Genomic DNA, 18,570 nt, shown 5'->3' with positions numbered 1-18,570 from the left:
AGATAATACCCTGTTACAGGGCATTCATAAAAGGTCTCCCAAGCATCACACTTTTGATAAGTGTAGAGAGCCAGGGAGAAAGCAGTTCAATATTCTTTCCACTTTATCACACTTGTAGTAGTTCCTTTCAACATGCTTAGATAATTGATAAAATCTTCCACTTTGTGAAATATACAACCCTTTACTAAGTCAGCAGTTATGAAGGATTGTTTAGTAAGTACTTACGTGGTAAGTACCTTGGAGGCACCTGAGCTCATTTAATTCTCAAGACCCTCTAGGAGAGCATGCTTCAAGATGGAGGAAGTAAGACAATGGTATTGCATGCTACTTGCAAGTAGGTCAACAAAGATTGTGTTGCAGTTCTTTCAACTTCCTCACCAAAATTTAAAATAAAACTGAAACCCACATAAGTTAACTCAGTTTGCAAGTTCACAAAATTAACAAGTATGAAAACCTCATCTGTGCAAAGGGAATAAATACCTGTTGTTGTTTTTTATTATTACATTGCTGACTCCATTTCTATTATTCATATAATACCTTTAAATCACAATAGAAAAAGAAAAATAGAAATATTAAGATACCTAGGTATATAAAGTACCTATTTAGTTGACAATTTTACTTCTTTTAATAACTGAACCACAGACACCAACTTCCCTCTTGAATATGTCTTCTAAGATCTAGCTGCCTGTCCATCCACACTCTAGAACAGCCCCTTGTGAGCTTTGGTGTTAGAAATCTCTTGTTACTTCTCCCTGGCTGCTGGCTCTTCTTAGTACTTGGCACTTCATCAGAATACGGGCTCTCTCAGCTCTTCCTTCGCCCTGTGTAGCAGCTTGTCAGCAGAAACTGACAGACAAACTCTTTGTCCTCCTCTCTAGATGTTCTCTCCCTAGTATACTAGCAGTCACTTTCTCATCAAAATTACACTTCCCATGCCTGAGCTTTACCACTCAAATCAAACATTTGTACTTGTTAATAAGACATTTATCTGATAATACTCTGAATTCATTCATTCATTCATTCATTCATTCATTTTAACTAATATTTACTGGCTGACTTCTAGTTGCTCAACCATAGACAAAACATTAAAAAAATAGTCCTTATTCTTATGAAACTTAGTGGAGGATAAACATATAGCACACATGCTCATACAACATTATAATTGTGAGAATTCAAAGAAGGAAAAGCAAAAGATGTTCTTAGAAGATGTAGCAAAAAGAGACGAGGTAGTCTTTGGAGTCAATGCAAAACTTCCCTGCAGAAGCCACATGTGAACTGAGATACAAAAATAAGTTGGGATTAACTAGGTGAAGAAGGAAAACATTTTAGGGAAGGGGGAAAGGATGTGCAATGATCCTGTGGTAGAAAGGAGTAGTATGGCAAGGAAATGTAAAAATGTTAAAGTGTTGATAACAGAGCTCATAGGGCAGTGGGTTAAAGAAGAGTTTGGAGAGGTAGGTAAGACCTTCTTCTATGCACATCTTATAGGCTATGACAAAACAATTTATATATATATAAATACAGGGGAATTCATGAGATAGTTTTAAGTCAAAATATGACATGATAAAATTGGAGCTATGAAACTAAATTTGGGTTTGAGAAACTTCTGGCTGTAGTTTGCAGAATACTGGAAAAGGAGGTCAACATATAAGTGGGAAGAAAGCTAGTAAGTCATTGTAGTAGGAGAGAGATGATGCTGGTTTGGACTAAGATTAAAGTGATACTATGGATAGTAGTTATTGGAAGTTAAAATGAATGAGACTTAGTAATTCATTGGATACGTAGGAGAGAAAAAGAGATGTCCAGACTTCTTCCTAAGTCTCTGGTTTGTACAATTGGATGAACATCATTAGCTAAGATAGGGACTAATAAAAAAGAGGATCAGTTTGGGGAGGAAATAACCTAAGTTCAGTTTGGGTCATGGTGAATTTGCTCTCCAAGTGAAAACCTCAGAAGGTACTTGTGTATGAGTGGCACTGGTGGGTCAGTAGTCTTAGTAGAGGTTAAAATTAGAGATATGAATGAAAGGGGGCACACAGGAAATACAGGAAGCCACAGGAATGATAACACCACTTTTAAAAGTGTTACATGATAGAACACTAAAGATAGTCAATATTTAATGGCAAGATTAAATAGATGAACCTACAAGGAAACAGAGAAGCAGCAACAGAGAGGGAAGAAGAAAATTAGGAGAATATTTCAGGAGAAAATCAGGAGAGTATCTTAAGATGGAAGAAGCAGAAAATGGAATTGTGTGCTATTGACTAGTATGTAACTAAGGAGAAGGTAGTATTCTTCACCAATATGTAAAATTTGAGAAATAGGTATTTGTCCTAAACTTCAAATCTGTCTCTTCCCTCACTGTTAATACCCATCATGATACCTTACATGGAGAAAGTTTGTAAAATGCAATTAGTAAAGAAATGAATACATTTTGGTGAACCTGATACCATACAATGAGCCAAAAGTACTTACTATATTCAGGAAAGAAAAAGATATATAAACTCCAAACAGGATTACACTAAGTAAAAGCATAATAGAAACAAAAGCACACTTGAAAGAAATATATATGGCTCAGAATGGACTGGCCATGAATCAAAACATCATGTTGTTCTCATAAAAGAAAATGAGCAGTGTAAAATGAATATTGCTTACTCAAACTGATTATGCTACTTGGATTCAGTGTGCAGTTATCATCTACTTAGCAAAGAAAGAAATAAAAAATTAGATTTTTAATCACATGAAGATGAAAGTTTGAAAAATAATAAGACATATTATAACATACTCTAAGTGACTAAGACAGTATTCTTGCTTGACTATTTCTATGAAAGCACAGTATAGTATCATAGTATTAACCTTGAGATTGATATATTCTCCACATTTCTTAGTTTAATCTAGTATGAAACTGATTACTCTTTCTAAATCAACTCTCATTGTCAGTCTATACCCCCAGCTAGGAAAAATGAATGTAGAACATTTTATACTGCTTTGAAAATACATTTATTTTCCCTAAAGCAAAGTCTTCTATACTATATTCCCAGGATTATGAGGAACATGAAAAATTCTGTCTTTATCCATTTATATACTTTATGATTTCACTAGTAAACTTATAACATTATGGTCCATATAGCTATTTATTCATTTTTAACCCTTAATTTCATGTCCTTTTCCTTGATCTTTTTCTTCCTTTTTACTACTTTTAATTAATTATCCCAACTTATTTAATATTGTTGAAAGCTTACTCAAATCCTTTCTGAAACAATGAATAAGTACTAATAAATACACACAAAAATTACTAAGACCTTCATAATATTAACTATTCTAATCACCTCTCCTCTCAGTTATCCCTTTTCGAAAGAGATAAAGTTAATATATTTTTAGTTTGTCATCATTCAACCCATGTATGTCCCTGAACAGTTCGTTTAGTTGCTAAGGGGAAGAATGGAGTTTTAAAAGATAATTTGGCAGTAAAAAAGATACAAGGACAGCTGGATATAGGTAAAGAAAATGGATGGAAAGGTACAGATTTTTAAAGCCATATAATGGTGATCTAGGAATTCCCAATGCCATGTCTAAGAAATGCAAATGAATAACTTGAATTATTTTGAAATTACTTTCATTGCTGCCCTAGGTTCCTCTGATTATATCACTGTTCTGTCAGGGTATAAATCATGTGGATCATGTCTTTCCAGGCAGATTTTATGGAACGGTAGAAAATAATTTTCAGAAAATATGACACAAAGTGGGGTACAAGAGAAGGGGGTGTACATATCAAGCCCACTATCCTGAGATAAAAACTAAATGCTGCTCTAATATCATGACTTGCATGAAGAATTTGGAAAGGATAAGGAAAAAACGGCATGGTATTGGTACCAAAATAGAAAGGTAGATCAATGGTACAGAATAGAGGACACGGACACAAACCCAAATAAATACAATTTTCTCATACTAGACAAAGGGGCCAAAAATATGCAATGGAGAAAAGATAGCCTCTTCAACAAATGGTGCTGGGAGAATTGGAAATCCATATGCAACAGAATGAAACTAAACCCATCTCTCTCACCATGCACGAAACTAAACTCAAAATGGATTAAGGACCTCGGAATCAGACCAGAGACCCTGCATCTTATAGAAGAAAAAGCAGGTCCAAATCTTCACCTTGTTGGTCTAGGATCTGACTTCCTTAACAGGACTCCCATAGCACAAGAAATAAAAGCTAGAATCAACCACTGGGATAGATTCAAACTAAAAAGCTTTCTCTCAGCAAAGGAAACTATCAGCAATGCGAAGAAAGAGCCTACAGAGTGGGAGAATATCTTTGCCAATCATACTTCAGATAGAGCACTAATCTCCAGAATCTATAAAGAACTCAAAAAACTCTACTCCAAGAATTCAAATAATCCAGTCGACAAATGGGCTAAGGAAATGAATGGACACTTCACAGAAGAAGATCTACAAGCAATCAACAAACATATGGAAAAATGCTCAACATCTCTAGTAATAAGAGAAATGCAAATCAAAACCACCCTAAGAGTCCATCTCACCCCAATTAGAATGGCGATTATCAAGAATACGAGCAACAACAGGTGTTGGCGAGGATGTGGGGAGAAAGGTACACTCATACATTGCTGGTGGGGCTGCAAATTAGTGCAGCCACTCTGGAAAGCAGTGTGGAGATTCCTTAGAAAACTTGGAATGGACCCTCCATTTGACCCAGCTATCCCACTCCTTGGCCCATACCCAAAGGACTTAAAATCAGCATACTACAGAGATACAGCCACATCAATGTTCATAGCTGCTCAATTCACAATAGCCAGACTGTGGAACCAACCTAGATGCCCTTCAATTGATGAGTGGATAAAGAAACTGTGGTATATATATATACAATGGAATATTACTCAGCCATAAAGAATGATAAAATTATGGCATTTGCAGGCAAATGGATGAAATTGGAGAATATCATGCTAAGTGAGATAAGCCAATCTCAAAAAGCCAAAGGACGAATGATATCGCTAATAAGTGGAGGATGACACATAATGGGGGGGAGGGAAGGGTTAGTGTTAGGGTTAGAGTTAGGGTTAGGGAGGGGGGCAAGTATGGAGGAAGGAAGTACTGTATAGAGGGTAAAGAGGGGTGGGAGGGGTGGGGGGAAGGGAAAAAATAACAGAATGAATCAAACAACATTACTCTATGTAAATTTATGATTACACAAATGGAATGCCTCTACGCCATGTACAGAGAAACAACATGTATCCCATTTGTTTACAATAAAAAAAAAAAAGGAGAGAATCAAAGGTATTGCAGGAGAGAAAACTACATACATAAAGGTCTAATGTTGAGAATGAGCAACAAATTAAAGAGTTGGGAATAACAGTCTTAAGAATTTGTGAGGAGACTTACTTAACTGGAGCAGAGAAAGTTGGTGGGTGTGCCAGGAAAGGAGGCAGGAGAAAGCATGTGTTAAGAAGCTACTTTAGGGTTCTGAGGAGGACTGGGATATGATGAGAACAGTATTTTAGACATGTTACATAATGGTAAAATGGACCAAGTACATCATAATAGACTGAAGACAAAGAGTCTAAGAGAACTTTGGAGGAAGCATCAAGTGAACATGATAATAGATTGGTACTAGGCAAAGAAAAAGCTCAGAAGATTTTATCTCAGAAACATTTAAGAACAATGACACTCTTAACAAAAAGACTGCAGGGAGAACAAGGCAAGAGGGGAAGGAAGGATCAGTGGAGGACATCACATTGAATTTCCATTAGTAAAGCAAACCATCCAAGAAATATGGGCAGCTGGACATAATCATAATGTTGGAGAAACTCAGATATAGAAATGCAAAAGTAAAATCATCTATACAAATGGTTGTAGCTTATGCCATGTGAACAAAGAACAATCAAAGAAAATGAGTTTTCCTTTACTTTCTTTAAAACTGTTTTTATCCTAATAAAATTATATTGTACTCATTATTAGAAATTTAGAAAATATGAATGAAATTAGTATTACTTGCAAGCCCCCTACCCAGAGATAAAAGCTAAAAATGCTGCACTATAAACTCTTTTAATATTGGTTTTTATATACTTTTGTAATATAGCACTATACATGCTAGTATAGCATAGGCCAGCCCTTCTAACTATTCCTTCCTCAGAAAACAAGGATTCTTTCATGTAGTAAGTTTGGCAACTCCCCTGTGCAATGTTGAACCATAAAAAAGAATCTTAGTGAATAACCGACAATCTTATTTTTTAATTTGTACTACAGAGATAGCTATTTAATTCCTAAAGACACAAAAGTATATTTGCATGTAAGATGACAAGGTATTGAGATGGTGATGTATTGAAGGCATTCCATTTCCAGAAATCAATCACAAGGAATTAATCAGACATACTGACAAAGTTTTATGTATAAGTGAAGTAATAGTAATATGCTCAAGTCTTTGAAACAAGGGTCTATGTCTCACTAATCCTGGATTCTCCATTACCTATATGAAGACAGGTACATATAAGCAAGCAGTGTATACTTGTTGTGTCTATAGAGATTTTTGTGAATGAAGTTTTCATACTTTCTATTTATGGGTGGAACTCTTGTTTCCCAAGAGACAGAGATACAGCCAGTAAAATTAGATGGTGAAATCACTGATAATGTATTTCCGAGATGAATGAAGAATGCATGGGAATTAACAAAATCTCCTTCAGCTATGCATGATATTTTTATTCTTAGATATCAAGCAAAGGCATTTCCCAATGACATATTACACAAAGAATCAAACTGCCATTCTCTATAATGCCACAAAATGTCATCAGATTACTCTGGAAGAACATTTCAAACTTTAAATGATTTTTCTTATTTTTAAATGCTGTTAATTAAATAATAATAGTGAAAGATCCTATTTGTAACTATAAAAGTTACTCCTCTTTCAACTTCTAAGGGCTCTGAGTTAAGTTACATGGATTATCCACTTTTCCTGTCTATATGTGATAATTAACTAGAGAACTGTCAAATCCCCCATCATAGATCAAGAAGGATGAATTTTTAAATGGCTAGGCAATTAGCTAAAATAGAACTAAATTTCAAAAATTCACTGTTTTCCATTATATCACTAAAGCAGTAAGTTAGTGGAATTATTATGAGGCATGTGCCTTGGATTCTTGAGCTAAAAAATCATACTCTTTACTTACCTGCCTATTGTGAAAAGTTATAAATTCATTTTCTAAGATATATGTGTAGCTGTGAATCAAAGTTTCTATTAATTTTTAAAAGGAATCATAGAATTATAGATAATATGCCATTTAGAGGTTCTTACCTGAGCAAAGAAGGGTAGAAATGTGATATGCAAGAAACCCAATGCAATGGTTGGTTGAAAAATGATTTTAAGGAATCTGAAGCAGACTCATCCATGCCATGCTGAAATGTCCTAGGGAAACACAAGCAGTTATTTCAGAATAGTCAGAAAACATTAACTATGAAATGAATGAAATAACTGTTGATTTTACTTAATTTTCATATAAAATAGCACTGTGCTAGAATGAACAAGGCACCCACTCCATCCTCTTGGGATTTTGTTAATAGGTAAGTCAGGGATCAGGTAGACAAACCAGAGAGCCAGGAAAAGTATGAATTGAGATTTGGATCTTTAGGAACCTCCATTACATTTGGGAAAGGTGTAACAACACCATTATCATATAAGATTTTTGAAAAATACACTATAAAATTTGTTAAAGGTAAGTGTGCAGTGAAGGTACAGTATCTCTCCTGAGTAGTAGTCTTATATGCCATTGGATCCTTTCCAACCCATTTCTAATAAATCCTAATATTCAATCATATTTGCTTCATTAATGTAAAACTCCTTAACATTAGGTACCTCTTTTTAATCTTTATAAGTACTAAACAATATTTGAGATTTTATGATTAATTTTTATACATTCCTAAAGATATAGAGAGAGATGGTAAGAACTTAATTATATAATAAATATATTACTGTGATATAAAAATTGCAATATTTTGGTCACTATATCTGATCTACAACCATCTTTTGGAAGTGACTGCAACATTTTTCTAGGTTGGCCCAGATTCAAGTGCAAATCTTGCCATAATAAGAAACAATTTGTTACATAACATTCTTAGTAGACAACCTGGCTAATAAAAATTTTTATAGTAACAGACTATATTTTGCCACACAAAGGTAAGGGTAGTGAGTGGAAAAAAATTAGAAATGGAATTGTATGAAAAGGTACCATCTCTCTCTATAATACAGAAGCAATAGTGCCTTTTGGCCCTCAAAGATAAAAATAGAATAGAGTTCCATTTTGAAAACCAATTCACATCTTTTCACTCCATATCTTGTTTCTTGTATCCTCACATTCCCAATTTGATCCTTCTCTCCCCTTATGGTGTTGATAAGTGAATATCTCCTAATTAAATATACTTGGGTTTTTCTTGACATTTAATGCATGATCTCCTCCTTGAAAGTCATTTCTCCCCCACTAAATTTCAGATCAGAAAAAAATTCCCTAATAGGCTTCAAAGTCAGGCTGTAAGGTTTATTTTCCAGGCAATCCACTGTGTGAGATGGAGAGGTAAGCAGAAACTAGGTCAGGTGTCAGGATATGGTTTTCTAACTGTCTGGATATTGTACCCACAAGGAGGAATCATCGAAGAGTTTACAGCATGGGAGTGATGCCAGAGGTTTCACTTCTTATAAAAATCACTTCCATGGTAGTTAGGGCAGTAGATTGGAGGGATCAACATAATATTGCACTAGACCAGTTGGAAGAGAAGAAGAGCCTAAATCAAGGTAAGTGGCAGAGGGCATAGTAAGTAGGAGGCAAATACTAAAAAAGTTAAATTAATAGAATGAACAATATTTGTCACCTAATGACCTGGGGTTGGAAATGACAGAAGGGTGAGGATAGAAGGTTAAAGTTAAGGGAAAGTGAGTAGCCTAGATTATCTCACAGGCATTTTACCTAATTTTAGATACGTTGAGGGAGTTTCACATACTGGAAATACATCGAAAGATAGCCATCTAATTGTAATTGGATTTACTGGTGTAGCCCATATAAGAGCTATCCAGTTTGAAGGTATTTATGTAGAAGTCATCACATAATGGTGAAGTCATGTGAATGGATGAATTCAAGCAAAGAAAGAATGTAATATGAAAAGATGGTCAAACACAGATATCTGGAACACATCAACATTTAAAGGGTGAGATGAGAAAAAGAACCTGTCAAATGAAACCAAGAAGGAACAATCAGAGATGTAAGCAAAGAGTCAGAAAAAATGATGCTAGGAAGAGAAAGAAAGAGAAAATGGATAAAACTGCCAAAATCTGCAGAGAGGATAAAAAGAGAAAGAATCCGCTGGAGTTAGCAACTGGGTACATGTAGATGATATTACCCCTATTTGTTTAGCATGATGATGGTGGAAGTCCAGTTGAGTGCTTTGAGTGAATGGTAGGTACAAAAGGGGTGATGACGTGGATTGTTTTAGGAGTAAAACACAATGGTAAAGCAGGGATTTTTTTAAATTTATTTTTTATTGGGGACATTAAGGCACAGGAGCCAGAAAGAACATTTTAAAAGACTAAGGACATAGAGTAGGAGGTAAATGTTATCAAGAGCTCAGGTGAAAAGATTTGCTGTAGTTGGGAAAAGAGACACATTGATCAGAAAGTAGTCACCCTTGACTGGAAGTAAGTAAAAATAAAATAAGGGAGTGAGCAATCCTTAAAGTTAAAAAAAAAAAAAAAAAAAAAAGGATGAATGTGAGGTTGAGATGTAGCTCTGTGGTACAACCCTTACCTAGAATTCATGAGGCTCCATGTTCAATTCCCCAGTACCACAATTATTAAAAAAAAAAAAAAAAAAAAAAAAAAGAATGGAGGTAGGGAGTTAAACTGTATTCATGATGTTCTGGATCCTCTGAGAGAAGTATAGGGGCAAAGTCAACAAACAGTGGGATGGTGCAAGGTTAGGGGTTGGCCAAAGGACAGAAGGATGGAATAAGGATCTGTCCAGAGAGTGAATGAAGAGTGGGGTTGGGATTGTAAACAGGCACAAAAGGACTGCTGAGTGCTGTTCTCCAGCAGTATTTCAGAGTCCAGAGAGGCCACTAAATACATGTGCAGGGAAGGGACATGCAACTACTGGCATACTAGGAAGAGGTGGTCACTGCTAGGAGGAAGCAGAGGAGATGCAGAAAGGGTCTGGAGAGAAAGGCAGTCTCAAAAGATGTGAAAGACTGAGGGGACAACAGATGAAGGATTTGATGAGTGAGCAGAGCAGAAAGGACAATAGGAGATGGGCAAAGACACATAGTATCACAGCCTATGCCTTCTTCTTTGAGCCCTTTGCATGCATATCCATTTTTTTTTTTATTGTAAACAAATGGCATATCCATTTTTCCAGTTATCTGGGAACTGCTCATTCTTCCCAAAATGCTCTGTCGTGATCAGCAAGCTTGACAGGTTGCTCCACCTCAGAACTTTTTCTAAGTCTTCCCTGACCACTGTGTCTAAAACTCACCCCTTCTCATCATCTCTCTATGCTCCTACTGTGCTCTGTTTCTCCTTAGGACTTTTACCTCTAATCTTTTTACGTTTATCATTATTGTTTTGTTATTATTTTTGTCTGCTCCATACCCCAAGGATAGGGTCACTGAGGGTTTTTGGAGACAGCATATGGGTACATATAGGAGCAATGGAGTCAGGCAGCTTCAGTTTGTATCATGGGTATGCTTTTTAATAGATATGTGATGTTTAGCAATTTATTTAGCATCAGCTTTCTTATTTGTAAAATAGGGATTAATGGGTCAGTGTGTGATAATGCATATGAAGGTTTTCGCCAAGTGCCTTATATATGACAAGGGCTCAGTATAATAACAGTTGTAAGTAGTTCTTAAGAAGGTTTTATGACTATCTCAAAACTGACATGGAATTCCTAATAGTCTAAAAGGTTGCCTAGTTACAGTTTTATACTTAAGACTAGAAAAAATAATGTAAGATCTAATAATAATGGAATGGTTAATTGGTGCCAAATTTCTAAGAGTTCAAATCACTGACAATACAGTTTTTACAAGGACATTTCTGCCAGGACCTAAACTCTTTACTCCACTGACAGTTGCTCAGTCATACTGGTAATAGTAAGGTTATTTGGCTATAAGAGATGTTATGGCAGATGTTTATGGTCTCAGAGGGGGTGGGATCTGTATGAGCATTTAATTCCACAGCAAGATCCCAAATTAGTTTCATTATTCTGGAGAGTATAACAGGGTGAAAATTGGCCCACAAGCCTCAATGGGGGAATGAAATTATGAGCTAGCTATTAGATAACCTCTAATGATGTTTTGGTATACAGTTAAAAGGGAGGATGCTCTGAATAATTCATAGCAAAGAATAAAGTAACAATCATATGGGCCATAGCATTATATTTTCCACAAGCACATAAATGAATTTTGATATAGCAAATTTAAATACTTTAAAAAGAAGTAATTGTCTATAGGTTGAAGCAAAATACATTTCTTCTCATTCACAAACCAGGCTGAAAAATATGTTTTGCTTGAGGGGAAAAAAGTGAATTTGAGAAATTCTTTGCCTTTGTTCCTCCTCCAACATCAGAGAGCCATGCACCTTCCCTCTCATTAACACAACACTGCCTCTGGCTGACCACACCATAGTGCTGCCTCACTCTCTATTTTAGATTCCTTTTCTTTTGGGTTTCTGATCTGCATGTATGTGACTTTTCCCTTTTTTCCTTAACAAATCTGATTGGTTTTTTGGCTTTATGGAGCCAGCTGCTGGGATAAAATAAATCCAAAGCACATCAAAAGTGAAAACAACTGAAAGCTACAAAGAGTATGTTTTTCTCATGCCACTCTGATTTTGGCCATCCCTCCCAGGAGGATTGGTTCTCAAATGGAATAAACCCCCATGAAGGAATTAAGGTAGCCCAAGGATGTAAACTCTAGCAGGGTAGAGTAGAGAGGGGTGGACTTCTTGTTTCATCTGTACATACCAAGGTTACTGGGTGATAAGTAAACATACCATGAGAAGATCACAACCTTAGAAGGAGAATTGGTTTGAAACAGAACTATTGAGACAGCACTAAAAACCGATGACATGTAAGCCTTTTTGATAGTTGTAAAATAAAAAGTCATTATGAATATGTAGAATTAACCAAATTCAATCCAGTTCAAGATTTAAACAGAATTCGAAGTCACTTCTTTGCTTTAAAAAAAAAAAAAGTGTTATCTCTGGGGCCATAAGTTGTTGCTTAAATGTCATTAAGAGAGATCTGGTAATACTGGAGTAAATTATGGTTTCCTACATTTCTCCTGCCCCCAGCTTGAATTTTTCATAACAAAAATCACTCTCTGAAGTTAGAAAATGATGATTTTTAAATTAGAAAGTGGTACAGTGCTTCGTCTGTAGTTGATCCATAGTAAATATGTGTGGTAGGAAAAAAAAAAAAAGGATAAATGGAAGGTATTGCCAGAACATGCTTACTAGAATGGAAGATGAATTTGAAGAGCACACAGCCACAGGACAGGTGAAGAACAGGACAAATGGTGGAAAGAAAATAAGACTGGACTCCAGGGTACAGCAGAAACCAGACAGTAAATGGTTCAGGTGCAGGTCATCTCCAAAATCAATGATTGGTCCTTTACATATTAGGACCACATATAAAGCTGTTTGATTTTATGTGTGTTTTTAAAAAGTTATTTCCTCTTAAAAATAATATTTAGAGGGAGGCATACAAATGAATATACCTGTTTCTAAACAAAATGGAAAGAAATATCATTTTCTGGAACATTTTGTATTCTGCCAGACTATTTTTAACATTTTAAATAATTTTCATTAAATCTATATAAATTTTAACTGCTTTATGAAAATATGTAATTCACATGCCACAAAATTTACACATTTACAGTATGCAATTAAATGGTTTCTATTACAATCACAGTTGCATAACTTCATCACTATCTAATTTTAAAACATTTCATTATCCCTAAAAGAAACTCTGTACCCATTAGCCGTCACGCTCCAGTTCCCTCTCCTGGCAACCAGTGATCTGTTTTCTTTCTTTATGGATATGCCTATTCTGGATTTTTCTAATAAACGGATCCAAACAGTAAGGGTTCTCTTGTGTCTGATTTTTTCAAATAGCATAATGTTTTTAAGGTTAATTCCTAGTACAGCACATATCAACACATCCTTCTTTTTATTGCTAAATAATATTCCACCGAATGCATATGCCACATTTTCTTTATCCATTTGCCAGTTCATGGCTATTTAGTTTGCTTCCACTTTGTGCTATCAGAAAAATGTTTCTATGAACATTCCTGTATGAATCTTTGTGAAGAAACTTGTTTTCATTGCTGGGTCATAAATAAGACTATATGCTCGACATTTTACATAAGTGTACTCTATGTTTAACACTTACAGAACCTCCTGTTTTCTGAATTATATGAAAAACAAAGTTTTAGTCCAAAATATTTTGGTTTTTGAGGGACAGTAAAATAGTTACAAAGCAAAATGTAACAAGACAAACAAACATAGCCTAAGAACATAATCTCAAAAGACCTAATATTAGTTTGAAACAGAGCTATGAACTCAGCATTGAAATACCTTGGAATTCATTGATCTAAAATCTTGTGTCTCCACAGAGAAGACAAGATGAGTCTACTATTCCTTGGCTTTCTGAGCTGCACTCTAACTTACTTCTGATGAGCTTAGCCTCTGACGGTAGGTTGGTACTTTTACTGGAATCCTACTCTTCTATGTTATTTAATGTTGGAATAGACAACTTCTTCAAAAACTTTCTACTGTTAGGAGTTTTGATATGACACATTAGAATATTTTAGAAATATAAAAATTTATTTAATTTTAACATTAAAAATTTTATCAGACTTTACTAAATTATTTGAGGACAGATAATATACCTTTCTTACTATTGTATCCCCTGTCCTTAATCATAGGGAATAGAGAGGGAACAAGATTGAATTGAAATCAAATTGCATTTACCTAGAACTTTAGGAATTAATTTGGGGTATGGGTGCTGGAAATTGAACTCAAAACCTTGGGTATACCACTGAGTCACACCCCAAATCCCTCTAGGAATTAATGTTTAACTCGCTATATACAAGCTAAAACTAACAGTCTACTCAAGTAAAGTGCAACACAGGAGGCAAATAACTGTGGATATGTGGATATGCATGAAAGGGAGCTTCCAAATGCAGTTCGAATGCAGTTTAACTGTCTTCACAGAAGAACTACAAGTGATAAGCATTGTGGAGAACACACAGTAAATACTGGATATTTCATTAGGTCTCTTTCCCTGGAGGACAAATCTAAAACATTCCTTTTATAACATACTAACAGAAATCTACAAAGGCAAGTTTAAAAAGAACACACATTTTCTGCAAACGCATTTCATTTTTCCTGAGAAGATTTTAAAATCATGTAATCCTGCCCTGGGAATTTAATGGCCCTACACTAAGCTCAGAAAGGAAAGCACATTCCCTTTATCTTGAAATAAAGATAGTCACCGTCTAAAAAGAAATATCACATGGAAAATAAATGGCAGCAACAATTTACAAAAACTCAATATTATCAACATCTGATTATTACTATTTACCAATCCTCGAAGCATGTTTTAATTTTGCAATATAATATAGAGATAAAATTTTCTACAATGCTAATAATATGACGACCTATTTTCCAGCTGTGAAAAGAAGCTCAATAAGTCAATAGGACTTTTGCAAAATACATATATTTTTCCCCAGTAGTAAAGAACACACTACCTTATAGATTTCTTCTGTCAACAAAAAGCAAAATATATCTCAAAGATTAGAATATTCTAGAAAAACAATTTAAATCCACATGAAAGGATAAAATTTGTGTTTTTATTTTTGGAATGGAGGAATATTTAAAAGGAATTCAAGTATATCTAGATTTTTATTCATGCTTGAAAGCAATATAGCTATCTATGTTTTTATTAAGAAAATCCAGAGGCAATGGTTGATGTAAAATGTTATTAATCTAATCCTGATTGAAATTAGCAATTTAAATTTGCTGAATGAGGTTACAGTGTACTATCTAATGCACAAATCACAGAGATTTGAGTACTTGCATAGTTGTTAAACAATGTATCAAAGGTCATGGGTTAACAATAATGAGTGTACATATTACATTATTATTATTATTTAAGTATGCAATCTCTGATAATAATTTATTTGTTTTACAAATGCATTGGGGGGTTAAAATTTTTCAATTCATCTGTGACAAACCATGAAATTCAATATTGCTCACCATGACAAATCCATGAAATTTGTCAACTTTGTTCCTGATTTTCACAGGGCCTTCCTCTTAGATGAACTGACCCACTGAACCAAGAGCATAGCAATTTTTTTCATCTATGGTAAATCAGTTTAGTTTACCAGGACTTATTATGGGCTTTAGACTTAAGCTTTTTATGATTATGAAGCATTATGTATATAATCTCAACCTTACGGCAATTTATCTGTTATTTCCCCTTTCTGAATTATCCATTTCTAAAATTAGTTCTCAACTTGGATTGCTAGAAGAAACAACCTGTAAACAATGGCTTTGTTGATAGCGAAAGAGGAGGTGAAAATTATAGGAAAATTGCAATCAACATTGTTAATTACTCTTAGAATATCTGACACAAAAGTTAAAATTCATGGAAAATCAAGATTTGTATGTCATTCTTACCAGAGTGTTACAGGAAGGAACACTTTACTAGTTTAGTCACTAAATAGAAATATTACATAAATTTTTTATTATCCAAGTAACTAGTAACATACAATTACTAATCTTTCATTATAAAAGGACAATTTTAGGGGATTTAAATAAATTAATAAGGTTTTAATTATAAGACCTATTCCAACCTCTTCTATAATATTACCAACTTATATCAAATGAACTAGAAATCAAAAGTAGTTCAAAAGTTTTAATTTCTCTTAATCATATTTGTTTAGCTAAGTAAAATTTTTAAACATTTTTTTCAATGTAATTACTCATTTTTATTTCCACTTACCATTATCAGTTTAGACACTAAAGCCTAATATTAAAAATGCATATCCAGCAGATCTAGTAGTACACATCTATGATCCAACTACACAGAAAGCTAAGGCAGGAGGCTGAGGCTTCAGTCCAACCTGGGTAACTTAGTGAGACCCTATCTCAAAATAAAGCATAAACAGGAGTGGGGATGTGGTTCAATGGTAGAATGTCCCTAGGTTCAATCCCCAGTACTGGGGGGAAGAAAAAAGCACATCTACAGCAGACTTATTCAAAGTATGCCACCATTAGGTCTCTTTCAGAATTGGGCATATTTTAGAACAATTTTCTAAAATTTATTTTTTATTAGAGCAAATTATATAAAATTGAAACATATTTTTAAAGTGAACCAAAAGCAAATATTTTGTTTTTCACAGAATATCAAGCAATGACTAAGATAATCAACCCATTAAAATGACTCAAAAAGTAAAACTTGAAAAACTCTGACTAAATTGTAAGCTTATCAATTGAATGGGATTGACCAATAAATAGAGACAGACATAATACATATTGGAAGACTAAATTAGTTTGAGAATTGAGAAACCCCTATCTGTTGGTGTTAGTTTAATAGAATGGCCCAATTCATAACATTAAAAATGTATTTCAGAAAATTTCTAGTTGCTACTTAACATAACTCAGTAAGTGCTATGAAAAATAGCTTTGTTGAATACATCATTTTATATATAATTATAGTTAAAAACGATACTTACCTATATAATTCTGTTAATGGTGAAGTCAAAATGACTAATGTTGTAAACAGATTATTACAATGGGTATGAATTTTAAAAATTTTATCATCTTTAGACTCATGAGGATTCAAAAGTTTTTGTACCGAAGTACAAATTGACCATAACATGTTCTCAGTGCATATTAAAATTGTTGTCACATCAAGTCTATTGGGAAAAAAAGGAAAATCATGTTAAAATAATCTTTCAGCTTGGTATATATACTTTTCCTTCATATCTCTTGTACCAAGTATATGTAAGAATAAAAAGATTTGTTTAGATATTAGAGCTTCAGAGATCAAAAACAGAAAGCATCAAAGATACCTTTTGAGTTTCTGGAATTATACATTCTATAATACCATTGTGTGAGGGATGGTTAAGGTCTATAATAGTATTTTAGGAATGCTTTTTATAAGACATTTACTTTGCATTATCAAGATTCTATTCCAGAAACTCAAGAAACTGTCCTGTAAATTACACTGAGCAAAAGAGAAGCTAGCTGAAAAATTTGCTATTGGCCATCTATACATAGCAGGTGAAAGTTTGATAGCAGAGCAAGTCTCTTCATTCATGTCTAAGCTGTCAAAGGTCACAATATGTGGGGTAACATGTTCTCCCAGCAACTGGGAGGTAAGAAGAAATGACAAGAAAGCCAAATGGAAATGCTTATACTTTCAGAAATTTCTAGTGCTAATAAATTTGTGGAAAATGTGCTGTATTATTTATTTGTAAAACTATTTCTTTGTTTCCATCTTTCATGAGTTTTTAATTTAAACATTTTTAATGTATCCATTTAAATTGACAGAGTAGTCATACATATTTATGGTATACAGTGTGACATTTCAACACATGAATATGACATGTAATAATTAAATAAGGGTAATTGGCTTATCACCTTAGACATATATCATTTCTTTGTTTTGAGAGCATTCAAAATCTTACTAGGTATTTTGAAATAGTCAATTAATTGTTGCCAACCATAGATATCCCAATGTGCTATAAAACATTAGAAGTTATTCCTCCTATCCTACCATACCCCATGCCTATTAACTCCTCTCACCATCCCTGCCTCCCCTTTCTTGAGTTTTAGTAGAAACCCAGTGATACATTTAAAGGTATTTTTTTTTTTTAGTATTGAACAGACCTCAGTTAATATTCTGTTTTTTGCTTTTAAATTAAGAACTGAAGCAATGCAAGATGGAAATTTTAAATGCTAAAAAACAAATTTGGAGATTTTTAAAAATTATATTTAGGAATCATGTATTATGTATAATAATTTTTTCTATATTAATATAAAACTTAGGGCTGGGGCTGTAGTTCAGTGGCAGAGCACTTGCCGAGCTTGTGTGAGGCACTGGGTTTGATCCTTAGCACCACATAAAAAAAAATAAAATAAAGGCATTCTGTCCATCTACAACTACAAATGTTTTTAAATGTCATAAAAATGTATATGTAACATATAAATCACACATATGATTTTGGTTATATTATATATGTAGGCTATGGCATACTAAAAGCATCAATAATAACCTTTAAGAAGGTATAATTGTAAGTTTATATTAACTTTCCCTAAATACTAAATTAAGTGACTAATCCAAGATACATACACACACATACACACACACACATAATCTGATTTCCACAATAATGATGATTTAGGATTAATCATTCAAATAAAAATATGTTTTGTTTATCAAAACTAGAAGCAATAAATCTAGCTTTGCATGGCATTTTTATGCAACCATCCAGAAAATGAAAATCAAA

The 18,570-nt window shown here is 34.0% G+C and overlaps 1 protein-coding gene across 4 annotated transcripts in view; it reads right to left on the bottom strand.

Moving 5' to 3' along the window:
• KIAA0825 overlaps nucleotides 1–18,570 on the bottom strand; it is a 399,846-nt gene that overhangs the window by 252,143 nt on the left and 129,133 nt on the right. For all 4 annotated transcript variants that reach the window (XM_079146011.1, XM_079146010.1, XM_079146013.1 and 1 more), the window contains 2 exons: nucleotides 16,792–16,974; nucleotides 7,307–7,417 (listed from right to left, as the gene is read on the bottom strand). In XM_079146011.1, the coding sequence (XP_079002137.1) occupies nucleotides 7,307–7,417; nucleotides 16,792–16,974 (294 nt within the window). The remainder of the gene's footprint in view (nucleotides 1–7,306; nucleotides 7,418–16,791; nucleotides 16,975–18,570) is intronic.

Source organism: Sciurus vulgaris (genome assembly GCF_902686455.1).
Source record: "Sciurus vulgaris genome assembly, chromosome: 6".
Classification (NCBI taxonomy): Eukaryota; Metazoa; Chordata; class Mammalia; order Rodentia; family Sciuridae; genus Sciurus; species Sciurus vulgaris.
Note: the sequence above shows the minus strand (reverse complement) of the source record. Positions and strands in the feature narration are given on the sequence as shown.